Source organism: Buteo buteo, chromosome Z (assembly GCF_964188355.1).
Source record: "Buteo buteo chromosome Z, bButBut1.hap1.1, whole genome shotgun sequence".
Lineage (NCBI taxonomy): Eukaryota > Metazoa > Chordata > Aves > Accipitriformes > Accipitridae > Buteo > Buteo buteo.
In genome coordinates this window covers 16,142,291-16,164,871 of record NC_134204.1, presented here as the reverse complement: position 1 = coordinate 16,164,871, position 22,581 = coordinate 16,142,291, and the positions used below count along the sequence as shown (strand labels likewise).

The 22,581-nt window shown below is 42.9% G+C and overlaps 2 protein-coding genes across 2 annotated transcripts in view; both read left to right on the top strand.

Moving 5' to 3' along the window:
• OXCT1 (3-oxoacid CoA-transferase 1) overlaps positions 1–22,581 on the top strand; it is a 157,387-nt gene that overhangs the window by 134,107 nt on the left and 699 nt on the right. The gene's annotated exons all lie outside the window — the stretch shown is intronic.
• The window catches only part of PLCXD3 (phosphatidylinositol specific phospholipase C X domain containing 3), an 83,502-nt gene continuing 81,648 nt past the window's right edge, over positions 20,728–22,581 (top strand). Inside the window, exon 1 of the mRNA XM_075020158.1 lies at positions 20,728–20,858. Within this exon, the coding sequence (XP_074876259.1) occupies positions 20,756–20,858 (103 nt within the window). The 5' untranslated portion in view covers positions 20,728–20,755. The remainder of the gene's footprint in view (positions 20,859–22,581) is intronic.

The window sequence follows — 22,581 nt, the reverse complement described above, 5'->3', positions numbered from 1 at the left end:
TGGCAGGAGATAGTCACAGGTATAAGGTCACCACTTGAGTCTCTCCATCAATGAAATGTTGTAGTATTAAAGCATTAAAAATAATGCACTTCAGACTTAACTATTTTTTAATGACAAAAATCCACAGCAAATCTGCTTAGATTTAAGACAAGCAGAAACATCCAGTGAACAGTGTTTTAAAGCGTTACAGGAAAACTTTTTAAATATATATGCATGCATCTGCCATCTTGCTTTTCATGCTGTTATGGTATCTGAATATTCACGAAAAATGTTGACAGCAAAGTTAGGCTTCACACACAACAGAGTGGTAGCTCGAAAAGCCATGGCTGATTTCAGAGGAGGCTGCAGCCTGCCAGCTGTGCTGCTTGGGGGACTGCAGCCATGAGCAGGCTCTCTGACAGCCCACTTTGGTTTTCAGCTGCAATATCTGCCTGCCCTCAAAGCTCTGCTGTGGCTTTTGTGTCCCAGTGTCTCACACACCCTGTGAATCCACAAGGTTGATGGCCCCGCCAACGTGGATCTCCCCGAGGAAGATGAAGGATGGTGGCTGCTGGGCAGGCAGCCCTGTGCCCAGGAGAGAGGACATGCTCAAGGAGGTTGTCTCCTTTCAGAGGGCTCTGAAGGATGCCCAGGTGTGGGCAGGAAGAAGCTGAGAGCCTCCCTGGACTCACTCAAGGGATGCACCAAACAGGGGTGAAGGCTGGGAATTTGGGCAATACTTGGGTAATGTGCTGCTGTTTCTTGAGATTTTCCTTTGCATTAGGCAGTTGCTAACCTGGTGCTGACTGCAAGTCCAACAGTTGCTTTATATGGTAATCTCAGAAGCCCTAAAATTTTCTTAAAGATCAAGGGCCAACTGAAAAACTGAAAATTAACACCACTATCAGGTTTTGTTTATGTGTAACATGAATTTAAGCTTTTTAAGCTGTCATTGCAGTTGCATTAGTAGAAGGTTGTGTGTGACTATTTTACTTCATCTGACAGCACTTACAAGTTCACAAATTGAAAAACATGATGAAATAAAATGTGGTTTAGCTTGCTGAAAAGCAATGGTATCCTTCCTCCATTCTGTGTCCAGATTTCCAATTCAACAGGAATGCAATCGGCACAATATCTGGGCGTTTTTGGAATAAGGACACTAAACAGATTTGAATCTGGCAATACAAGTAATATTTCCTTATTCTTACTTATGTTTTCATGCTGGCATACAATAAATATCACCTCTAGGTACACACAAGCACCTGCTGCCTACTTGCTTATGTGTTGGTAATGGCACTCCAGCTTGGTTTTGGCTGCTTTTTCCCCCTCTGAGCAGCATAAACACTTAGAAAAGCTGGCTGCTGCTGCTCTCCGCCAGCACACGAGTTTCTGTGCCTTCACTTTAGATGGGCCCTGGGGCTGCCACTGCTCTGCAGAGACCCTCCTTCTCCACACAGACCCTCCAGGGCACAGATGCTGGAGATCTCGCCTCCGTGTTTCTTAACACTTGCTTCCATCATGTTGAGATTTTAACCATCAAATGTAACCATTTAAAATTACCAAACAGTGTAATTATTAATTAAGATTAAAAATTTTAAATTACCTACCCAGGGAGTACCTCTCCCCTGGGATTGCTTTTCCCACCTGCGAGGGGTCATGCCCATGAGGGCAGCGCTGTCCACGAGCCTGCAGTCACAGCCTGGCTGGGTTTGCTCCCGTTGCCACTCCTCATTCAGTAATTTTTTGTTTTGTTTTTTTTTTATGCATGTTCTTAGTAGTAAAGTGTAACCCCAGAGTCACCTGGGCAGTAATCATGCTCCTTGTGAAGCATAATAACACTCAGTATTTCCCAGGGGGATGAGGCAAATCTTACGCTTTTCAGTTCCAGCCCCAGATTGAGAAGAACATTTTCCCTGTATTGTGAAAACACAACAGCCCCACACTGTGAGACAAACAGTGCTGGGGCACTATTGGATATAATTATTTTAGTGATGCTCTTTGCCTCTGTTTTCAGGTGGATTGCAGAACAGTTTTTAGAGGCAGGGATAAGGATCAGTGCCTGTGTTAGGGCTGGGGTGAAGGCTGTAGAGAGGAAACAGGGGCAGCACAGAGAGGAACATCTTCAGATGAGCTTTGTGGAGAATGAAGTGGCTCATCCCCTTTTAGTTTCTGTGAAAGAAGCATGAGAAGAAGTTTCTTGCTTCATTATATGGGTAGGGGTGTACATGTCCAGAGGTATATACATGTTTTTATATATATAAAATAGTCTTGAATTGTTCTTAAAACTTTTCTCAGGGAAGAATGACTAATACAAAACTAGCAACTGGAAATTAAGAGGAAGAAAAGTCATCCAGGCTGTTTAAAATCCTAAGTCTCATTTATGGTCTTTTTTAAAGCAGGCCGATTGAATATGTGAGTGTTCCTCATAATAAATAGATATATTTTATTGTGCTGTCAGATTATCTCATGGGAAAGATACCAGAATCTTAAAAGCAATCATAATCTGGTTATCAGTTACAAACTCTATTGATTTATTTTTTTAAATGAAAATGTAACTGGGAAGGTACAATATTTGCTTTTAAAAGATGATAATTTTACTGACTTGTGTGGGTTGAGAATAAAAGAGGCAGCTGATGGAAAGTCTGCAGATCTGATTGAAGAATCAAACAGAAAATTATTTCTGCATGAGCTGAAGCACAGACAAATAGCCCAGTTTGCTGTGTTTATGATGGCGGTTAGTGATCTGGGACCAGAGAGGAGGCAGGGATTAATAATATTTTATTGCTGTTTAGGGAAATTTTAAATGGAGCTGTTGTGAACCTTTACTGGTTAAAGCTTCATCAAGGAATGAGAAATGACTCTTCTAGCTAGTGAGTAAAGAAGCAGGAACTTCTCACAGATGGGTTTTGCATGTCGATTGGGAATTGGTACCTCTAGGGCCAACGTGTGTTTATGATGCAGAGTACAGGCACAGAAGACTACTTCATTAGGCACTTTTTCAAGTCACATAGGCCAGAGAAAAATGTTCAGGAGAGAAATTCGCAGATCTGCAACAAAGTTCAATGGGAGCCAAAGAAAAAGAGAAAAATAATAATGAAATTAACAACCCCCCAGATACATGCTTAACTGCTGGTGGAAGAGGTGTACCAGGGCTGGAAACTCATCCCGGAAATGTCAAGCCTAGACACTTCACAGATGCTTTTCCATTTCTATGGCAATAAGGAAGGAAGGAAAAGCAGAAAGTGTACAATTCAGGACAGAGACAGTCCAATGATGAGCTGCCTCAAAGGGTCCAGCAGCACAGCGTGTTCACTGTTTCTTTCCTGAGGTGTGATGAGTCACTCTGGGAGGGAGAGCGTTTGTCTGCCATCATCCCATCTGACCTTTTTGGTCCAGTAAAGAGAGGGGACATAGGACTGTGCTCTTCTCTTGGCCTCTCCCCTCGTAACAATCTGTAGCTTTGTGGATTTGCAGGAAGAGAAGGGTGGCTGGTGGACCTTAAGTTTGTTTCAGGAGTTTTCAGGACGGGAAACGGAGGGATATGGAGAACATGCACTTTTGGAGTGGGCATCTGCCAACCTGCAGTTGCTGGCCAGTGCTTGGTTCCCCAGGTACTGCTGTCCACCTCCGTGTGCCACAATTTCCATACAGACCCCATGGCTGTGTCTGGGTTTCTTTAAACTCCTCTTCCCCTCAGGCTTCTCTAAACTCCTCTTCCCCTCAGGCTTCTCAGACGATGGATTTAGTCATTATTTTGCATAACACTATTTTGCATCCACTTACTCCTAGAACTGGGGTGGTATTGTAGAGTATTGATGGAAGAGACTGCCTCCAACTCCTCTAAGGGAACCACAGCGTGCAGACCCACTGAAAGCCTGTTTTGCCTCTGAATTTAATTAGTTTTACTAGGACTGATGCAAGGCAGTGTTGAAATCAGTCTTTTATTATCCCATAGTCTGTCTGCTTCTCTGAGCAGCACTGTACACTGAAAAACCACAAGCAGCCTCACTAGGACACTGAAGAAATCGGTATTTATGAACATGCTAAAGAGTAAAAGATTAAGACAAAAAAACTTCTCTCTAACAACTGCAGGCTGCTTCTTTTAATTACAATAACAAACCAAAATAAATTTGTGCCATTTAAAATGAGCTTGCCAGAAGCAAATGAGTGCATATGAGGCATAATGGCAAATAATAAGGATAGACTGCTGATGAATAATAAAACTCTTGGCACTTCTAGTTCATCCTTTAAATACTCCTAGAAGGAAGGGATATCAAAGCAAAAAAAAAAAAAAAAAATTGGGTGCCTTGAACCATTTTTTTTACTCTTTCAAGTATAAAAAGCTGCAATCCAGGGAAAGCATAAAATACAGAGGTTTATTTCCATTTCATACTAAAAGCATATACAAATTTGTAAAAATACATATACAAATAATAAGCAGATGAGCATTAAAACAACTCTAATGGTGTATTTTCCACAGGTCTGGTTCCCTTTTTCCAGAGGTTTTATGCCAGAAAATCCTTATTCACATCTATGTATTTACATATACAAAAAAGACATTTAAGTTTTTTACTTTTCTAGAAGAACCTAAAGACTCTTTGGCTGCCCAGATAAGAAGGGCCCAGGCAGCCTTTCCTTTTGTTTTAAAAAGGATCAGCTTCTTGATTTTAGCACCTTATGCCACTTCACAGGGGGAAGCAGCATGCCCTTCTGCAGAGAGCAGAAGACAGGTGCATGCCATAAAACTTAACCAGAATTTGCATCTCAAATTAAAGAAAAAGATATTTGAGTTTGTTAATAGCACCAGGCATGCAATTAGTCCTACAGATTTGGTGATACTATTCACATGGTGATATATTCACATGTTGGTTGATGAGAGGCTCGACATAACCCAACAATGTGCACTCACAGCCCAGAAAGCCAACTGCATCCGGGGCTGCATCAAGAGAAGCGTGACCAGCAGGTCGAGGGAGGTGATTCTGCCTCTTTACTCTGCTCTGGTGAGACCCCACCTGCAGTCCTGCGTTCAGCTCTGGGGCCCCCAACATAGGAAGGACAGGGACCTGTTGGAGCGAGTCCAGCGGAGGGCCACGAAGATGATCAGAGGGATGGAGCACCTCCCCTGTGAAGACAGGCTCAGAGTGTTGGGGTTGTTCAGCCTGGACAGAAGAGAAGGCTCTGGGGAGACCTTACAGCAGTGCCTAAAGGGGGCCTACAGGGAAGCTGGAGAGGGACTTTTGACAAGAGCATGTAGTGATAGGACAGGGGGTAATGGCTTTAAACTGAAAGAGGGTAGATTTACATTAGGAAGAAATTATATTAGGAAGAAATTCTTTACTGTAAGAGTGGTGAAACACTGGAGGAGGTTGCCTAGAGAAGCTGTGGATGCCCCACCCGTGAAAGTGTTCCAGGCCAGGTTGGATGGGGCTTTGAGCAAAATGGTGTAGTGGAAGGTGTCTCTGCCTATGGCAGGGGGGTTGGAACTAGATGGTCTTTAAGGTCCCTTCCAACCCAAACCATTCTATGATTCTATGATTCCTTGATTAAAGTTCTTTTGTCAGTCATAAAAGAAATTAGACACATGTTTAACTATTTTGTAGTGATAGGGGCAGGCAGCATTTCTTGAACCTCTGAGGGACTGCTGTTTGATGTAAATATCTGAGTTTGATTATGTTGGGTTAAAAAAGGGGAACGGGACAACAGGCCTGATTTTGGTACTGCATTAGATCTCTGTTGTGGTTTAACCCCAGCCAGCAATTAAGCTGCTCACTGACTCCCCCTCACCCAGTGGGATGGGGGAGAGAATTAGGGAAAAAAAAAGTAAAAATCCTGGACTGAGATAAAGGCACTTTAATAGGACAGAACGGAAGAAAATAATGCTGCTGCTGCTGCTGATAACAATAATGATAAAAATGACATTAATAATAATAAAAGAATTGGAATATACAAAACAAGTGATGCACAATGCAATTCCTCACCACTTGCCAACCAATGCCCAGTTAGTTCCTGAGCAGCAATTCACCCCCCTGTCCTGGCCAACTCTCCCCAGTTTATATACTGGACATGATGTTACATGGTATAGAATAACCCATTGGCCACTTTGGGTCAGCTGCGCTGGCTGTGTCCTCTACCAACTTCTTGTGCCCCTCCAACCTTCTTGCTGGTTGGGCATGAGAAGCTGAAAATTCCCTGACTTACTACAAACACTACTTAGCAACAACTGAAAACATCAGTGTGTTATCAATATTATTTTCATACTAAATATAAAACATAACACTATACCAGCTACTAGAAAGAAAATTAATTCTATTCCAGCTGAGACCAGGACAACCTCAAAGACAAATTGCATTTTCTTTTTAAAAATTCAAAATTGCAATGAGACCTGATCTACAGAAGCAATGTCAACAGGAGTGTATATCTGCAATCAGGTAACATTTCTTAAAGTTTCTTTGATCCAGTATGTAGCATAAATCCAGGCTTATATTACAGCAAGTATTTACCACTTTAGGATGAAATGTTATAAAAAAAATTTTCAACATTATGCCTTACAGTTTTATGTTCTTTTTAAATTAAGGAACAGCTGCCAGCTGATGACAATTTTGGTAGATTATAATAAATTTTTTTAAGTGAGAGGTCTCCTAAAGAAGCTCTATGGAAAGATAACTTTTAAAATCAGGACAGAAACATGATGTAAAGGGGGATGGACCTGACCCCAGCCACGCAGCTCTCCGGAGACCTTCATGCACCCACTTTCTTGCTGCCATTTCAGAGCTGATCCCTAAAAATGAGGGATGGTCTAGTGGTCTTTACGAAGTCTTTCCCCTCCAGGCTGTAGATGCTGGTGGGTGGGAGGCGCTGGCCTGGTGGTGTTTTCCATCTTGCAAAGCACTGGAAGAAAACCCTCTTCACAGGGCAGAACTTCATCCCAATGCTGACATAGCAGGGAAGGCCCAAGGAGAGGTGATGCTCTCTGCCCACTCTGTCTCTGCATCAGCCCTGACATGGGTAGCATGTGCTTAGGGATAAGAAACATGGGTGCACTGGTTCCAGTGCCAGCGGGTGGTGACCCCACGGGAGATCCCAGCATTTCCATGCTCCATCCTCACCTGTTGGTCAGCAGGTCTTCCTTGATTTTAGTGTTACACGATCTGGCACTTCCTATACAAACCACTGCGTTTTCAGCAGTGGAATGAACACTGGTATTTCAGAGGTTTTGTGGATTTCCAGTAAGAGTAAACCAGGTGTGGGGATGAAATGTCGACACGAGGGAGTGCTTGCTTGCTTGCTTTTTGTAACCTACAGGTGGTGTTAGCTCTGCACCTGAAAAGCACCTAAAAAGCATTGGCTCAGGGAGACTGATACATAAACAGCAGCTTTTGCTTGCAAAACCTCAGCTTCCAAAGCAAATTTCATCTTAACTCAAACAGTATTTTTTTTCAGGAAAATAGTGCTATCTGTCATGATTGCATTTGGCAAGCCTCAGTAGCTTTACAGTTGTTATTTAGAAACGTAGTGTTGGCCCAACACGATACAATCGTAGATGCAAGTCTTTTTGCTTCAAAGAGGAAACAGCTTTGAAATGGCAAATGAAGTTTGGCAAATTTTGGCAACTACTTTAACAGTGAATTATTACTGAAAATATTCTTTTGCTATGCAATTACTCTGTTTCCCATGAGAACTCCTGCTGAGCCAGCTCAGGGACAGCAGACGCAGCGGTACTACTTTCATAAGCTAAGGCAAAGCCTCGGTCAAGTATTAACAGACATCTACAGCTGTCACCTAAGCGCTGACTGATTTAAAATAGATTATTCTTTGCATACTGAGGATTTGGCAGGCTGAACTCATGTGATTGATTTCCATTTCTATGATAATCCAGTGTTTGTTCAGTCTTGCCTCCTGTTTGATACCAGTGATAGGTATTTGGGCTCCAGAGTTTTCCCTCAGTCCCCTCTGTATATTGTGCGTACAAGAGTTGGCATTGCAGTTTGGTTTGTTGCTTGGAGACAGCTGCAGGGACGCACGGTGGCATAAATCACACCTGACTCTGTTGCTAAGGAAATAAGACCGTCTCCTGCTTTTCCTTCAGGCCTTGCAATAAGAGAAGCAAACAAAATTCGTATTCAGGATATTTAAAATATTGCTTTAATTTAACAAAAGTGAAAAGGAAACTACATAATGCACATCTGTAACAGCTTTCCTAGGGAACAAATACAGCATTTTCTGTCTTCTGGAGGTGATTACTGGAAGCACAGGATTCAAACACATTGTGTGATGGAGGAGAATAGTTAGACACAATCTGGATTTGGGGCATAAAAACTCAATAAACTTTTTGGAGGGATTTTAAACTTGCAGAGTGGTGCCTGCTGCTCACCTTAATGTTTATGGAGCTTCAAAGAAAAAAACAAGAAATCTTTGCTACCAAAAGCTTGACTGTAAAAGTGAAAATTGGACTTGAGAAGCTAGTTTTTACTTCAGGAATACCATAAAAGAAATGAATTTGTCAAGCTAATGAAGAATCACAAATGCATACTTCAGTTGTCCTTGACAAAATGCTCGTTAAAGAGTTAGCTAAGAAAATATATTTGGGGAACAACAGAGAATCTGTGAACACATTTTTCAGTCTCTCCTAGCTCTCCCTTAGGCTTCTTTCCCAAGGGGAAACTGGGAAGCGGCATGATCATGAAGGCTGGTCAGACGGACCTACTGCTGTGGCTGGTCCCTCAGAGCAGTGGGAAGGAGTCAGGCATCCTCTGCTCTTAATTATTCTCTCCTCTTGTTGAAAGTGGCGTGCAAATAACTACCATTTTGTAAACACCACTTCATAAGGTGCAGCATGTGTTATTTTGCCCTTTTTCAAATAAAACAAGGTTTCTCATCTTTTATCCTTTGCGAAATCCCTGTAAGTCCCTAATCAGCACAGCATACCAAATCTATGTGTTGCATTGTGTTGGAAACAAAGTTCATCACTACAGGGAAACACATCCTTGGAAGCTTTACTCGTGAGAGGTATTAAGAGGTTTAGAGGTACCTAAACATTTAGAGTCTGTTACCAGTACTGGCACTGATTTGCAGGTCTCATAATTATTTCTTTATGTCTCATTTATTTATTTTGATTTATACAAGCCATAAAGGAAGAACCTATCCCTGTCCCTAAGCATTCCTCATAACTTTTGAGATGTGTCTTAGACTTCCCAAGCTTTATCAGACAAATCACAAGCAACAACATTTATTCCCTCTTGTGAATCTTTTACAGATGCCAGCTTAAATGCTCATTGTTTACCCTCCTGAGAAGTTTTGCCTTCAAAATTCAGGAAACAGAGCTGGCCTTTGTAGGCTTGCCCAGAATACCTTTCTTTAGGTGAAACAAAAATGTCGAACAATACAAATCTTTCCCAGTAATTCCTCCCCTCTGATGCAGGGCAAGGCTGATGGCATGAATGACTGGTCCTGGTGATGACCGGTGGAGGGTCAGGTGGATGGTGGGTCCTGCAACTTTTCCCATGATGGGGGACTTTGGAGCTGTGGGAGTCGCTGAGGCAAGCTGTAGAAACGCCAAAGCAAAAACCTGCCCAGGATTTCACATGCACATTTAACCACCTGAATACTAGTATGCTAATCATTCCTTCAGGTTATTAATTTGTGTTGCATTAGTGAGTAGGGGTCCCTATTAGCATGTCACTGTGAACAACACCTGAGATGAATAATTTACTACTACAGTAAAGAAAGTGAACTGCAAGGAGAAGGAATAGTGATGAAACAGTGAGGGTCAGGGTAGTACATAATGCTGCCAGGGCGTCTGCCTAACCATTACAGGGTGTTTTGTAGGTGCTGTGCTGTAAGTGGATTACAAGAAGAATTTAAAAGAAATTACTGTTCTTTCTCCTGCCCTCTTATCTCTCACAGACACAGGCAGTTTTAGCAGACAGATTCATTGCCTTTTCATACTTATGTTTTAAATATTTTCTTTATGTGTACATGAAATGCCAGAATTTCCTTCTGTATCTAGCAAGACTTCCTTTTTTCAAGGACTAGGTGCACAGTAAAAGGATGTTCAGATTATACCAATGTACTTTCGTGATGATTTGGTTTTCTGAAGGTATTATTCCTTGGTTGGCAAATGATTTATCCACTTCTGGCACACACACAGCTTCTGAAATCCTTTGCTCTTATATTTTTCTTAATTATCCTTCTTCATTGTCCTAGAGCTCCTCTCCATGCAGCAGAAAGAAGGTGGCACTTTAAACCAATCTCAGCTGAACTTCCCTAACTTACTGAAAGTCGCTCAAACAGCTTCTCCCAATAAAGAGAATTTCTAGAATATTTTATTGTAAGAAGTAATGGAGAATAGAACTGGGGAGGTGATTAATAGATAGTCTTCTCTCTGAGTGTTGAAATCTCTTTAGTGCAGGTGATGCACCATGTCCCAGCTGGACTTCCAACTTCAAACGTGCATGCATGAAGCATGTTTCTCAAAACAGCTTTGCTCTTCCTGGAGGCAGTAGATTTTCAAAGTACTTCATTTGCCCTCTGGGATGCTTTGGTTTGGGGGATTAAGGACATCTGTCTCCACACAGGTCAAGAAAATTTTCAACCTGGAATCCCAAGTTTATTTCCAGGGAAGAAGAATGATGCAGATCAGTGCGCATTTCTGACTCTTATTTGCAACGGAGAAAGTAGCTCCTGCTTCTCCTCCTCCTTCCACAACACTGTGGCTGTTTAGCGAACAGTGTAACTTGCAAAACTCTGGCAACATCCCAGGGAAAGCCAAAACAGCGCTCATGAAGGCTGGCTCCCTCATGCTCGACAACGAGCCTCCCATTGACTTCAAAGGGGCAAGGATTTTACCCACTGTGTCTCCTCAGCCTGTGTGTGATTTAAGTTGTTTATCATCCAGACCATTCACAAACCTCCCGCTGCCTCTTCCCTTTCAGCAGTGGAAAATTCTTCCAAAAATGAAATTCTAAAAATGGGACAGAGTTTTGCTGGCTTTTTCACTTCATATGGCTAGTGGAATAACGCATCAACACTCCTCTTTCTCAGATGGCATATGCTTAATGTAACAGTGAGGAGACCTTATCAAGTCTATCTTTACAATTTAGCTTCTGCTGAATACCATTTCCACACAGAGATTTTCAACAAAATAGTTATGCCCTGAATCAATGTACATTTTCTTCCATTCATAAATACGTATTGTCTGATTTTGATATGCTTACATATGTACAGTTGCATAACTCTGTTGATTTACATAGAACTACATCTCACCACACTTCAACCCAGAAAGAATCCTGTTAAAATGAAAGGCTACTTAAAAATCTTCAAATTGAACCTAGCACTTAAAATTACACCGATTAAGCCTATGTAAATACTCTGTTTTGTTCTGCCACTATGCTCTGCTCAGAAAGGTCTTTTCATCTGTCTAGAGAGCAATGAAACCAAACACCAGGCTTCTTTTCTCTCCAGTTTCTTCCTCTTCTCCAAGTCTATCTGCACCTTCTTCGTCTCATGGTGCCCTTGCTGGTGCTGGGGACTGCCCTGACAGTAGCTGCGGACACAACCCAGCCGTCCCCCGGCTCTCCAGAGCCAGGCTCCGTGCCAGCCCCAGCAGCTGAGGAGCTTTCTCTGCACCGCAACCTGCTGACACCACATTCCCAGCACTGCTCCCACCAGCCTCCTCCCGAGGCTAGTTTAGTTTCATGCTCAGGTATGTGGCCTTCATAAAGCTGGACTTACCACAAGGAGAACACCCTGGATCTCCCCTGAGGTGAAAGAAAACAGCATGCACATGGCTGGATTAAGTTTCTCCTTTCCGCAGCAGCAGAAATTGGAAATCTGTTGCTTTGCACACACAAGAAAGGATATTTCAATGAAGTTTGTATGTCTGTGTGCAGATTGCTGCAGAATTCTTTTGCTTTTTGTTGTCTTGTCTGTGTGAGCCCCCATCAACCTCCACAGAGTCTGCAGCCGCCATGAGGAAGAGCAGATGCTGCACATTATAGCACAGTCATGCTCTAACCGGCTCAGCCCTTGCAAAAACACGTGTTGAAAGCAGCAGGTTTGTGGAAAGGACAGGGAATATTTACTGCTGTAAAGGGTTGCTTTTCCCTATTGCCCCAAAAAATTGTAACGAGAAGACTGAGTAGCTGAAAAAAAGCAGAACAACAAAAAGAGCAGATGTATATTAAGGCAAAGTGATGGTATGCTGAGTTCAGGCTATGGGTAAAGGAAAGGAGCTGCCCAGCACTGTTGCGTGAAGCACTGTGGCTTTGTTTTGCCATCCGAGTGCTGCTTTGGATTTGCAAGTGACACTTTGAATTTAGACTCCGCTTTTGATGAGATACCTTTCTCCCCTAAAAAAAAAAATAATCACCTCTCGTGCTTGCAGTGGGCATTGTGGAGGTAAGGCATGAACAGCCGTGCTCCCAGCCCCAGTGCCGGTCCTGCTGGCAAAGGCGCGAGCACTGCCTTTGCCTCCAGCTGCTCATCCCGAATGGCCCCATCTCTCCTATTGCTGTCCTGCTGGGATCCGTCACCCCTTATTTGATTAATTGATGGCAAAAGATGACTTTTGAAGGGATGATTTTAATTTGGCCAATGTCTATTTTTCAACAGGGCTCTGGATGTCAGGAAAAAGCAACCAGACTTTAAGGTCTTGAATCCAAAAGGCAGGTGCTGAAACCCTCTTTGTCAGACTATGACCTTATGTAGGTCCTTCAGTGGATCAAGGTCTTACTCTGATTTCCAAGCTACTGCATCCAACAAAAACCAGCTAAAAACTGGTAAAATGGGAGAACACTGCTAAAATACTGGCAGGCTGTGAGGAGCACTGTATTAAAGCTGCAACATGTATGAGCTGCTGGAAGCGTGCAGCAGTAGCAGCATGTTGGAGGGTGGTTTGCAGGCTCTCCTACCTGCTTGAGGGCAGTGGGAGGAGGCTGGTCAGAGCCAGACTGCACCTTTTGCCCCTTGCTTTGGTTTATGGTGCTTGTGGGTTATGTGGGGAGAAGTCTCTGATGGCCTTTTTAATCCTGGTCTTTCCCAAGAGAATTAGGCAAATATTTTACAGTTTAGCAACTAAAATGTGTGACTTAATGGTGCAAAAAATAATGAGTTTTAATCTTAAGGGGATTGTATTTTTATTAGGAATTCCTCATATCTTATTTGCTCAGTGTCATATGGATCATTACATTTTCAAACTTAATTATCTTTACAATCCAGAGCTGCACTGCGTTTAATGAAACCGTTTTTAACAACTTTTCATTCTGGTAGCAAGTTGTGATGCACAGCAATTAGGGCCCAATCCTGTGGGCAGAAAATTCTTTTGGAAACTGATGCCTGATTTCCAAGCTCTAGCTGGAAATATTTACAGCCCTTTGGAATGGTTCATTAGGTACAGTGCGGTCAGGCAATTAAGGTCTTAGGTGCATAATTTAATTTGCCATGTAGGTCAAGGGTGAGGCAGCAATTCAAAGCAGAAAGAAGCAGAGCAGAGTCCACAGGAATCGGAATTAGCTGGACGGCAGAGGGACAAATGGTCTGTGAAGGAAAAGCAAGACCAGCTCCTCCACCTCTTTGCCCCATGGGATGGAGGTCCAGGGGCAGAGGTAAGCCCCAGAACTTGGCCTCTACCCTCTTGGTGATATGGTCACCTTTGGACATCAACGTTCTCCATGTCCTTGGGGGATTCTATTCCTCTTTTTTTTACCACCCACTTTTTCCATTCACTTGTTCTATCCCTCTTTCTCTCTCACTTCATTTGCTTGAGCTGGAAGAAGAAATATCCCTGGTTTCAGGTAAGAAGTTTTATATTGTTGCATATGATATTGCCTTTGAGCAACAACCACGTAGCATTCCTTAACATCACAAGATGGAGTGGAGCACACCACAGAAACGCTGATTTCCCACAATTAGTTGTCATCTCTGTTTCTCTAGTGCCTGTGCTGACCTCCTTCTACATCTTCCTCTACAGAAGCCAGGTGCACCACCCCTTTCTTTGGGGTTGAGACACTGCCCTGCATCCTGTACTACCCAATGTGCAAATCCTAAGCTGGAACAAGTGCACTGCTCACACCCATCATGGGGGGTGTATAATTAAAAAGGAACATTGTCTCTCATCCCGCCAGCAGACACTGACAGCAGCCTGTGATATGGGGCTAGCATACCTATTCGAGTAGTATGCTAAAATCTCATTGGATCTGCTGACTATTTTCAACAGCTTCTGGGAGTGCTTCATTACCATGCAAGCAGCAAAAGCCTGTTTGGAAAGCCTCATCCAGGAGGCAGAAATGCATCTTTCATGGAACATGACTCCAGTTGCCAAGAATGGAACTGACCGCTGTTAACACTTTGCAGCTCCTCTTGGAAAGTCTGTGTGTCATGCATTATCCTTTCTATTTAAAAACAGAAAAGACTTTTAACCTCCAATGGATTAGGATATAAGTACAGTAGATGTATTGGCTTTTAACCAACTGATACTAGTTTTCCACCCAGGGATCCAAATCCCACTGAATTCAGTGGAGTATTTTCATTATCTTCACTGATTTTGGACTATTCTCCAATGGGGACAGAAATAAAAATAATTTCCTTATTATTGCCTAATATTCTTTGCTTAAGCAGCCATTATACTTTTATTTGATTTCTTTATTTTCTCATTTAATGTGGTTCCCATTTCTTTTAGCCTCTTCTAAGTAACATTTACTACAGACCATGAATGGTTTGACTGATGTTTGCTCTTTCAAAGATAATCCTACAGCAAAGAAATGGGAACTACATAATAGTGCATATGTACTGTTCAGTCATGGCCAAGATCAATTACAAGATGTCATTCTGAATATATCGATGGTAAAGAAACAGTTGTAAAATCTGAGAGTCGCTTTTTATAGCACAGAACTTCCATACTTCAGCAAATTAAAAAGTACTTTACTATCTATTTAGAAACACTATTTTCCTCTTCTCCCTCAGTTGCTAAATAACCTGCCCAGTAGGTCTGAGTTCATCCTAAATGGCTGACACATACAAACTGATTGCATCTCCTGTTTCTGGTGGTCCACTGTAAAATCTTGCAAGAACTATCCACTGCTGATTATCTCATCCATTTCATTCCTATTACTTTCACTGATTTTTCTTTGTATGGGTTTGTCTTTTCTTACCACTATGTGATAACATAATAAATATTGTCAACGAAAATCATTTTTCTCTTGACTTGGTTCTGGCTTGCATTTTTAACAGTTTTTATCCTCCCTTGAACATTCCCAATATGTCTATGCTAGCTACAACCCCAAAGGTAAGATCCCAACATCCAGACAATCTGAATTCTTCTGGAGTGTGTTGTTTATTATCATATTGCTTTTTAGTTAAGATTTTAGTTAGACTGGTCAAAATTTTCTATTTATACAAAGGGCTCTGTTTTCTGACAAAACTAAGTAGAGTCATGGGACTATATGACTGCCTTGAAAACTTTTTATTCTTTTTCTGCTGCTGCTGGAAAACTTAGGAGGGGAGAGGCTGTTTTGGGGCTTTCAACTCTATTTTTTTTTAACCAAAGGTAGATATTTTCATATTGATAGTCTTTTGTGACCATGTCAACAGTACACTGGGTGGCTACATGGATTATGATCAGCTCTGGAGCTTGCTTCTGCATTGCTTGTGGTAACTCCACCACTAAACTAGCTCATTTAGCTCTTGTTTTTGGTAAAACACGGTTTTCTACCTTGAGAATGTGCAGAAATTCAAATGCTTGAGTCAAGCCTTCTCTGCAAGTTCTTTGCCAAGCTAAATGTGGGGCCTTCAAGTCACAGAGATGCTTGTTCATGACAAAACATTCATGGTTTCTACAGAAAATTTTTAAACATTGTCAGGTCTGTTTAGAAGTAAAAAGCAACCTCTCATCCTTCCCTGTACAAAACCTGCATACTTTGCCATGGTCTTATAGAACTGGCTAGAAAATAGGGCTTTTCATGTTCTGCCATCGCTGCTCTCTGTAACGCCGTTAGAGTCTTTGCAGTAATGCCAACATAACCAAACTTGTTTGTTTTTAACCAGGTGAAAAAGTAGCCACTGCTGTGGTTTTAATCAAACTTCTTAGGTGAGACATAGTATGACTCTGCATGACAAACTTAGAAAAGAAAAAAACAAAACAAACCTTCTTCCAGAAACAAACCAAACCAAACCTTCTTCCAGAAACCTTGGAAGTAATCTTCAGAAAGGAGTAGCTATGATGCAATTGATTTCCACCTGAGGACTGGGTACAAATATTATCATTCATCTTTTAGCCTCTTTATTTCAAGTTTCCAGAATTTGATTAACTATAACAAACTGTCTTTCTATATACTTTAATTATTTTATTCTGTTCTAATATTAGCTGTAGTATGCATTTTGGACTTGATCTTTATTTGCATTAAGACACATATACTCCCTTGTATATATACTCTGTATATATATATAATATACTCTGTATATTATTGTAATGTCTCTGCTTTGGTTGTAAAGTATGCAAGTAAAAACATATGTTGAATCTTTATATTATGCCATCACGTCCACAGTCTCAGTAGTTCACAACAAAGAGGAGGGATAACACTAACATCCTGACATTTGTCAGAACAAATACAGCTCCTTCTCAGACTCAATATCAGCACCAGCATGGACGCTCACATTTTCTTAGTAGAGAATAAAAAATCAGAGTGCAGAATAAACCACATTTTCTTTTGCTTAAAAAGCAGAAATAGACATATTCTTTCCCATAAAATGAAGAAAAGACTATTCACCCTGTTTCTACAAGCCTTTTTTCTGTCTACTCAGCAATTTTGTAAGCTGTTTTGACAGGATGAATACTGCTAAATAGAGATTGCTTAATAAATGGAAGGCAAGGTTGTCAAAGTAGCCAGATGGTATGAAACAACAACAAAAATACTTGTCACCTCTTTACCCATGTCATCATTTAAAAAATTATCTCAATCAGTCTACTTATTTCGACTTTTTTGGATTTTATGTGCTTGTCTTACAGATTAAAAATTACTTTTTACACCTGTTAGCCATGAGGAGTAACAAAGTTGGGAATAATAAGGATCCACTGCATTCTCAGGTAGCAAGAAGATAATTGGGAACTCAGCTGCAAACAACTAGAAGAGCTTTGCTGCCCAGATGTGACTTGATGGTGTCACTTAAAGCCATGAGAGCTGCAAACATGGGATGGCAGCCAGAATTTGTTCTGAAAAACTTCTATTAATAGAAATGGGCAGTAAGAAGGAGAAAGAGACCAAACCTCAGATGCAGAATCCACTGAAAAACTTCAAATATTTAAACAATAGTAATTCTTCTATTCAAAGCCTCATTCTGAATTCAGCAACAACAGATTTCGAGTAACCTCTAAATAAATCAGATATAATAGCAAAATTACAGAGAGACAATGCCCCATTAAGCCATTTTTTTCTTTTACTTTTCAGAGTGGAATGTATTCTATGTAATTTAGAGAAAGAGATCCTGTTACTCCTTTGTTATTCACATGATTAAATTAGATGCCAAGGACATATGAAAAGTCAAAGTATCTGACTGTTAAAATGACAAAGTGTAACAGTGAATGTTTACCATTATAATGCTAATTTTTAAGAGAATAAAAACAATGGAATGCCTTTTTTAAAAATGACATTAATTTTGAGTGCTGAAGAGACATTCCTACTGGCTAAATTACTCTGTTTTTCTGTTCCATAGAAGCAGAGTTGTCACTATTCATCCATGCTGTTATAGCTTCAGACTGGAGAGAACACAATACGTGATGAACAGAGTACGATTTCAATTTTCCTTCTCTTCATGGCATCTTCAGTGAGCTCAGCATTGCTGTGAATAAAAGAGCAAAGATGGTATTTTTCTGTATCTTGGCACTGCCTTTCATTTTCATTGTACCTGGCCTCTCTTAAGCTTTTAGAGTATCTGATTCCTGGAATCCACTTTCATTGACAGTTCAGACTTGTTACGTATAGGGATTTCAGTAATTTGTCCAAAAATGTGATTTTTATTTTTTTACTCTTTTTAAATAGGAACAAAAGTTTGTATGGATGCTCTGATTTTGATTTAGAGGCTGCCATTGTTTATAAATCGGTTAAAATTAGTAAAACAGCAGGTTCAAGCTAAATCACAGTAAGCTGTTCTTCAATCAAGACATGCAAAGAGTTTGCTCTGGTTTTTATTAAACTCTTCACAAGCAGATACATAGATAAATGTTGAAGTTTCAAACCACTGAAAAGCTCCAAAAATCTACCTTTTTATTTTAAGGCAAAGCTTCCACATAAATGTTTCTCCAGGTTGCTGTAGAAATGTTTCCTACTTTCTGACCCATAAAAGCTTCCTCTCCTATCCCACTTCCCTTCAAATTATTTAAACCTGCATTCCCACAAGTTCACACAGACCCAGTGACAGATTTTAAGTCTGCTACCTTAGCAGTTACAGTGCATTAGAAACAGAGGCAAACCTCTTCAAACATGATTAGTGTGAGACATGTTAGAGGGGACTGGTTTTTACAAAGCAGAGTATCCATGGTTTGAAAATCCAGACTATGAAGAATCTTACTTTGGGCATTAAAAGAAAGAGAAGAGGATACAAAACTCTAATTACTTGTGGAAGCAAAGGCCAACAAGTTTCTAGTCAGTGCAGAGAGGGATGTTTACAGTTCTCCAATAAACTGGAAAGCATTACTGAGAGACCTGGAATGATATGAGATAGTTTAGGCTTTATTATACATAATAATACATTTTAAACCGACAGTGTTTTGCAGGTATTTGTTGTATTTTGCTCTGAGCTACACCCAAAGCTTTAGAGACTGGAAGAGATCAACAACAGTATTAACAATTTGTTTAACCTTTCAAAAAGCTGTGTACTTCAGCTTTATCTCAGAAAAGACAGAACACATAGCAGAGTGGATAAAAATTCAGCAGCAGTTTTCCAGGTAACCAGTGCAAGGCATTAATAACTTTGCCACTTAAACTGATTTGATCCAGTCATGTTGATAAAAACATTCATTACTCCTTGCCTGAATGCTCTTTAGAGTTCTTAAATTTTTTTTACTGTAATTTCTTCCTGTCCTTTGAAGATGATGTAAACTAACATCTTCCATCTTTAGGTCATGAGTTGGCTTTAAGTCTTTGTACCCAAAATGTGGATTAGTCTTTTTTTTTTTTTTTCCCCATGTTTACTAATACCAGTGACTTTGGAAGTAGTAGGTTAGCATCCTAATAGGCAGGATGTAATACTGCAAAAAATTACACCTGTCCCAGTGACTGTTTGCTTACTCCTCCCCCTTTTTCATGTGCTACTCGATTCAGACTGGACATCTCCCCCAAGGTCAACCATCTGTTCATATTTCCCCAGTCAAATCCCACCTTAAGTGCTATTGCTATGGCAAAAAGTGATTCAGCAAAATTTGCTTTCTTCAAATACCTCAGAAATATTCACTCATTTTTCAGGAAATCATTCCTTTATTTTGTGGCTGAAGAGCTTTTCTTCATACTTGCTCTGGAAACGTGGACAGAAAGAGAAAAGAGGGCTATTATTAGTTGTTCCCTGCATTTTTATTTCCAAAGCCAGCTGTTACAGAAGGTGTTGTGTGCGAACACACACTACAGGACCACAACTGACCCTCCTAAGAATTCAAGGTGAACAGGTAGTTGATCCTGGCTGAGGCATGGCTCTCTCCAGGCACTGTTCTTGGCAGATCTACCAGCTGAACTTCCACACGGGTATCAACAACTTTGATAAAAACCAGTCATGAGTCATGCTTAAGTCAAAAGATCAGGCTTGTTGTAACAGTTCAAGGTGGCTCACAGCACCTTATCAGGTTCATTCATTCATTGATCTGGAGGCAGTAACGTAAATGCCTTGTTAATGCCAACAGTGAGGATGCTTCCCCAAAGGCGGTTAGATTGGGAATGAGAATGGAAGATGCTGCCTTGGATCATCCTCAACGGACAATAAAGAATCGGTGCCAAAGAAACCAGAGGTGGCCAAGGGGCGTTCATTTTAATGTCAGTAACCCACGGAAAAAGGAGAAGTTCGCACCAGCGGCGGACAAGCCTGCCCCGGGCATCAGGGGCGAGACATGCCCGCGTCCCAGCGGAGCCGCCATTCCGCCAACTGATCGCCGAGGCCAGGGCCGTTGTTGCCCACTCTCGGGGCCACCCAGGGGAACAGAAGCCCGCCAGCGCGCCTGACCGCCGTCCCAGGAGCCGACGCCTTGGCCGGCTACGGCTGCGTGGCCGAGGCCGAGCTCTCGGGTGGGCTCTGCTGCCTCCACCCCACCGGGGGCGGGCGGCGAGGGGCTACGGAGCCGGCCGGCGGGAGCGGCGCACGTCGGCGGGTGCGAGGGGCCGGTGCGGCTGCGGCTGCCCGCCGGGGCCTGGGCAGTGAGCCTGCTCCCCACCCCCCCCCCCTCCGTGCGCGTTCGAGCGGGTTCGCCCTCCCGAGCACCCCGGACCGCGCCGCCGCTGACGCCGGCCCGGCCCGGCCCGGCCCGCACACGCCGCTGAGAGGGCACCGGGCGGCACCGGCGGGGAGGCCGCGGCGGCAGCCCCGAGGGCGGTCTCACGGCACCGGGCGCCGCGCCTCAGGCAGCGGCCGGGCTCGGCGGGGCGGGCGGGGGCAGGGAGGGAGGGAAGCGGGCGGCAGCGGCCGGGCTCGGCGGGGCGGGCGGGGGGAGGCGGCGCGGGGCGGGGCCGGGGCCGGGCTGGAAGGAGCCGGAGCGGCGGCGGCGGCGGGAGAGCGGCAGGAGCACGGCGGCGGCGGCGGCGGCGGCATGGCTTCGTCGCAAGGGAAGAACGATCTGTGGTTCGCCGACTGGATGGCAGCTCTGCCCGGCAGCATCCACCGCACCCCGCTCACCAACCTGGCCATCCCAGGTAGGCGCTTCCGTCCGCCGTCCCCGCGGGCTGGGATGCGCCGGGGAGAGGGGAGCGGAGCGGAGCGGAGCGTTCTTCATGCCGCCGGGGAGGCAGCGAGCCCCGGGCTGTGGTGCTGTGGCTCTCCTCCGGAGATGCCTCACCTTGCTCCCGGGCGCTGCCTCTCGTGTGAGCGAGCGCGGCCGGTGCGCGGAGAGGTGCCCGCAGGACGCGGTTCTTGCGGCCCCAGACTGTAACCAACTTGGAGGCGACGGGGTGGCAGAGTGCTCGGGGCGCGTCTGTTACCTGGGTGGAAAAGTGGCGTGTTCCTACAGCGCTTTACTGGCCTAACAGCCCGTTTACTGGACCTCACGTCCGACCGAAGTGCCAGAATTGCCCGTTTCCTCATCCACTCGTGTCTTGAGGTGGGGTCTGAGCTCAGGGGGAGCCGGGGAAGGGTGCAGGGCTGCCGGCTGCTGCCAGGGCAGACGGATCGCACCGCTGTGCGCCTTCATTTCTTGTCGCCGTCAGAAAATATTCGGTCTCAACACTGATTTAAGATGAGAAATGGCAGGTTATGGGGCTCTGACTCTGAACTCTTTCTTTCCTGCACCCTCAGCCTTTTTTTGGTAAGGTATTAACTATAACTGTAGACTTACGTAAAATACATGTCAGAATCCAAAACGGTAATTGATTCGCATGATTCCTGGTTTGAGGGAGCGCCTCATTTTGCAAGACCTCTTTGCCAGCATCCCGTCCCCGCTGGGATTTCTAACAGGAAGGAGGTTTCAAGAGATGCTGAAGCTCAAATGTCTCTTAAGCTCCTTATGGGAGGTGTTCACTTCTTGCAAGTTTTGTGTAGCAGCTGCTGGTGTTACAGCAATTTTTATAACACTAGTCAGATATTATTTTAAGACGTCGTAATTGCAGCAACTGTTTGCTGGCATGTGTTTTCTGTAGTTTCATTTTAACACGGGTGTGCCCTTTTAAAATCCCACGTCTCTTAGTTTAATCTTACAGTTTACACAAGCTATGTCTAATATTTTACTTGCTACACTGTTTTTTTGCTATTGGTTAAGTATATCCAGTATAAAATTTTGTCCCTCTGAGGCATAGGAATTCAGCATCTATAACTGTTACGTCAAATTGTGTTGGAGCTGCAAAAGCTTTCGCTGTTAATAACTTCGTTAACCCACAAGCTGTGGAATGTTCTTGCAGAATATTGGCTATGATGAGAAATTATTCTGTTTGCAATTCATTGGGCCTTTACAGGTTAAATGTGTTGGTTTAGAGACTTTTTCATGGGTTTTAGGAGATCGTGATCAAACTTACTTGCTTCCAGACACAAGAAACTGCCTTTGATATGCATGACCTTTAACTGGCTTCCTTGACTGAAGCATCATGAGGCTGTTATTGGTGCATATATCTCACCAAGATATCTGTTACTTTCTCATAGCCTCTTTGTAAAATACAGGATGGTTTTTCACAGTGGACATTCTTCAGAGCTTTGGCAGTGGTAGTATAAGCTCTCACACTTTGTTAACATGTTTAAATTAAAAAAAAAACCAAACCCAAACAAACCCTACTGTGGGCTGTAAGTGCCAATTAATCCCAGTACAGCATTAAGCAGTGGACAAGTTCTGCAGCCTGTAAGTGCAGAGATTGACCCCTTACATTGACAGAAGGGTTTTATGCATGTAACAGCCATGCACAGTCTTGCATTTTGTGAAATTAGCAGCAAAAC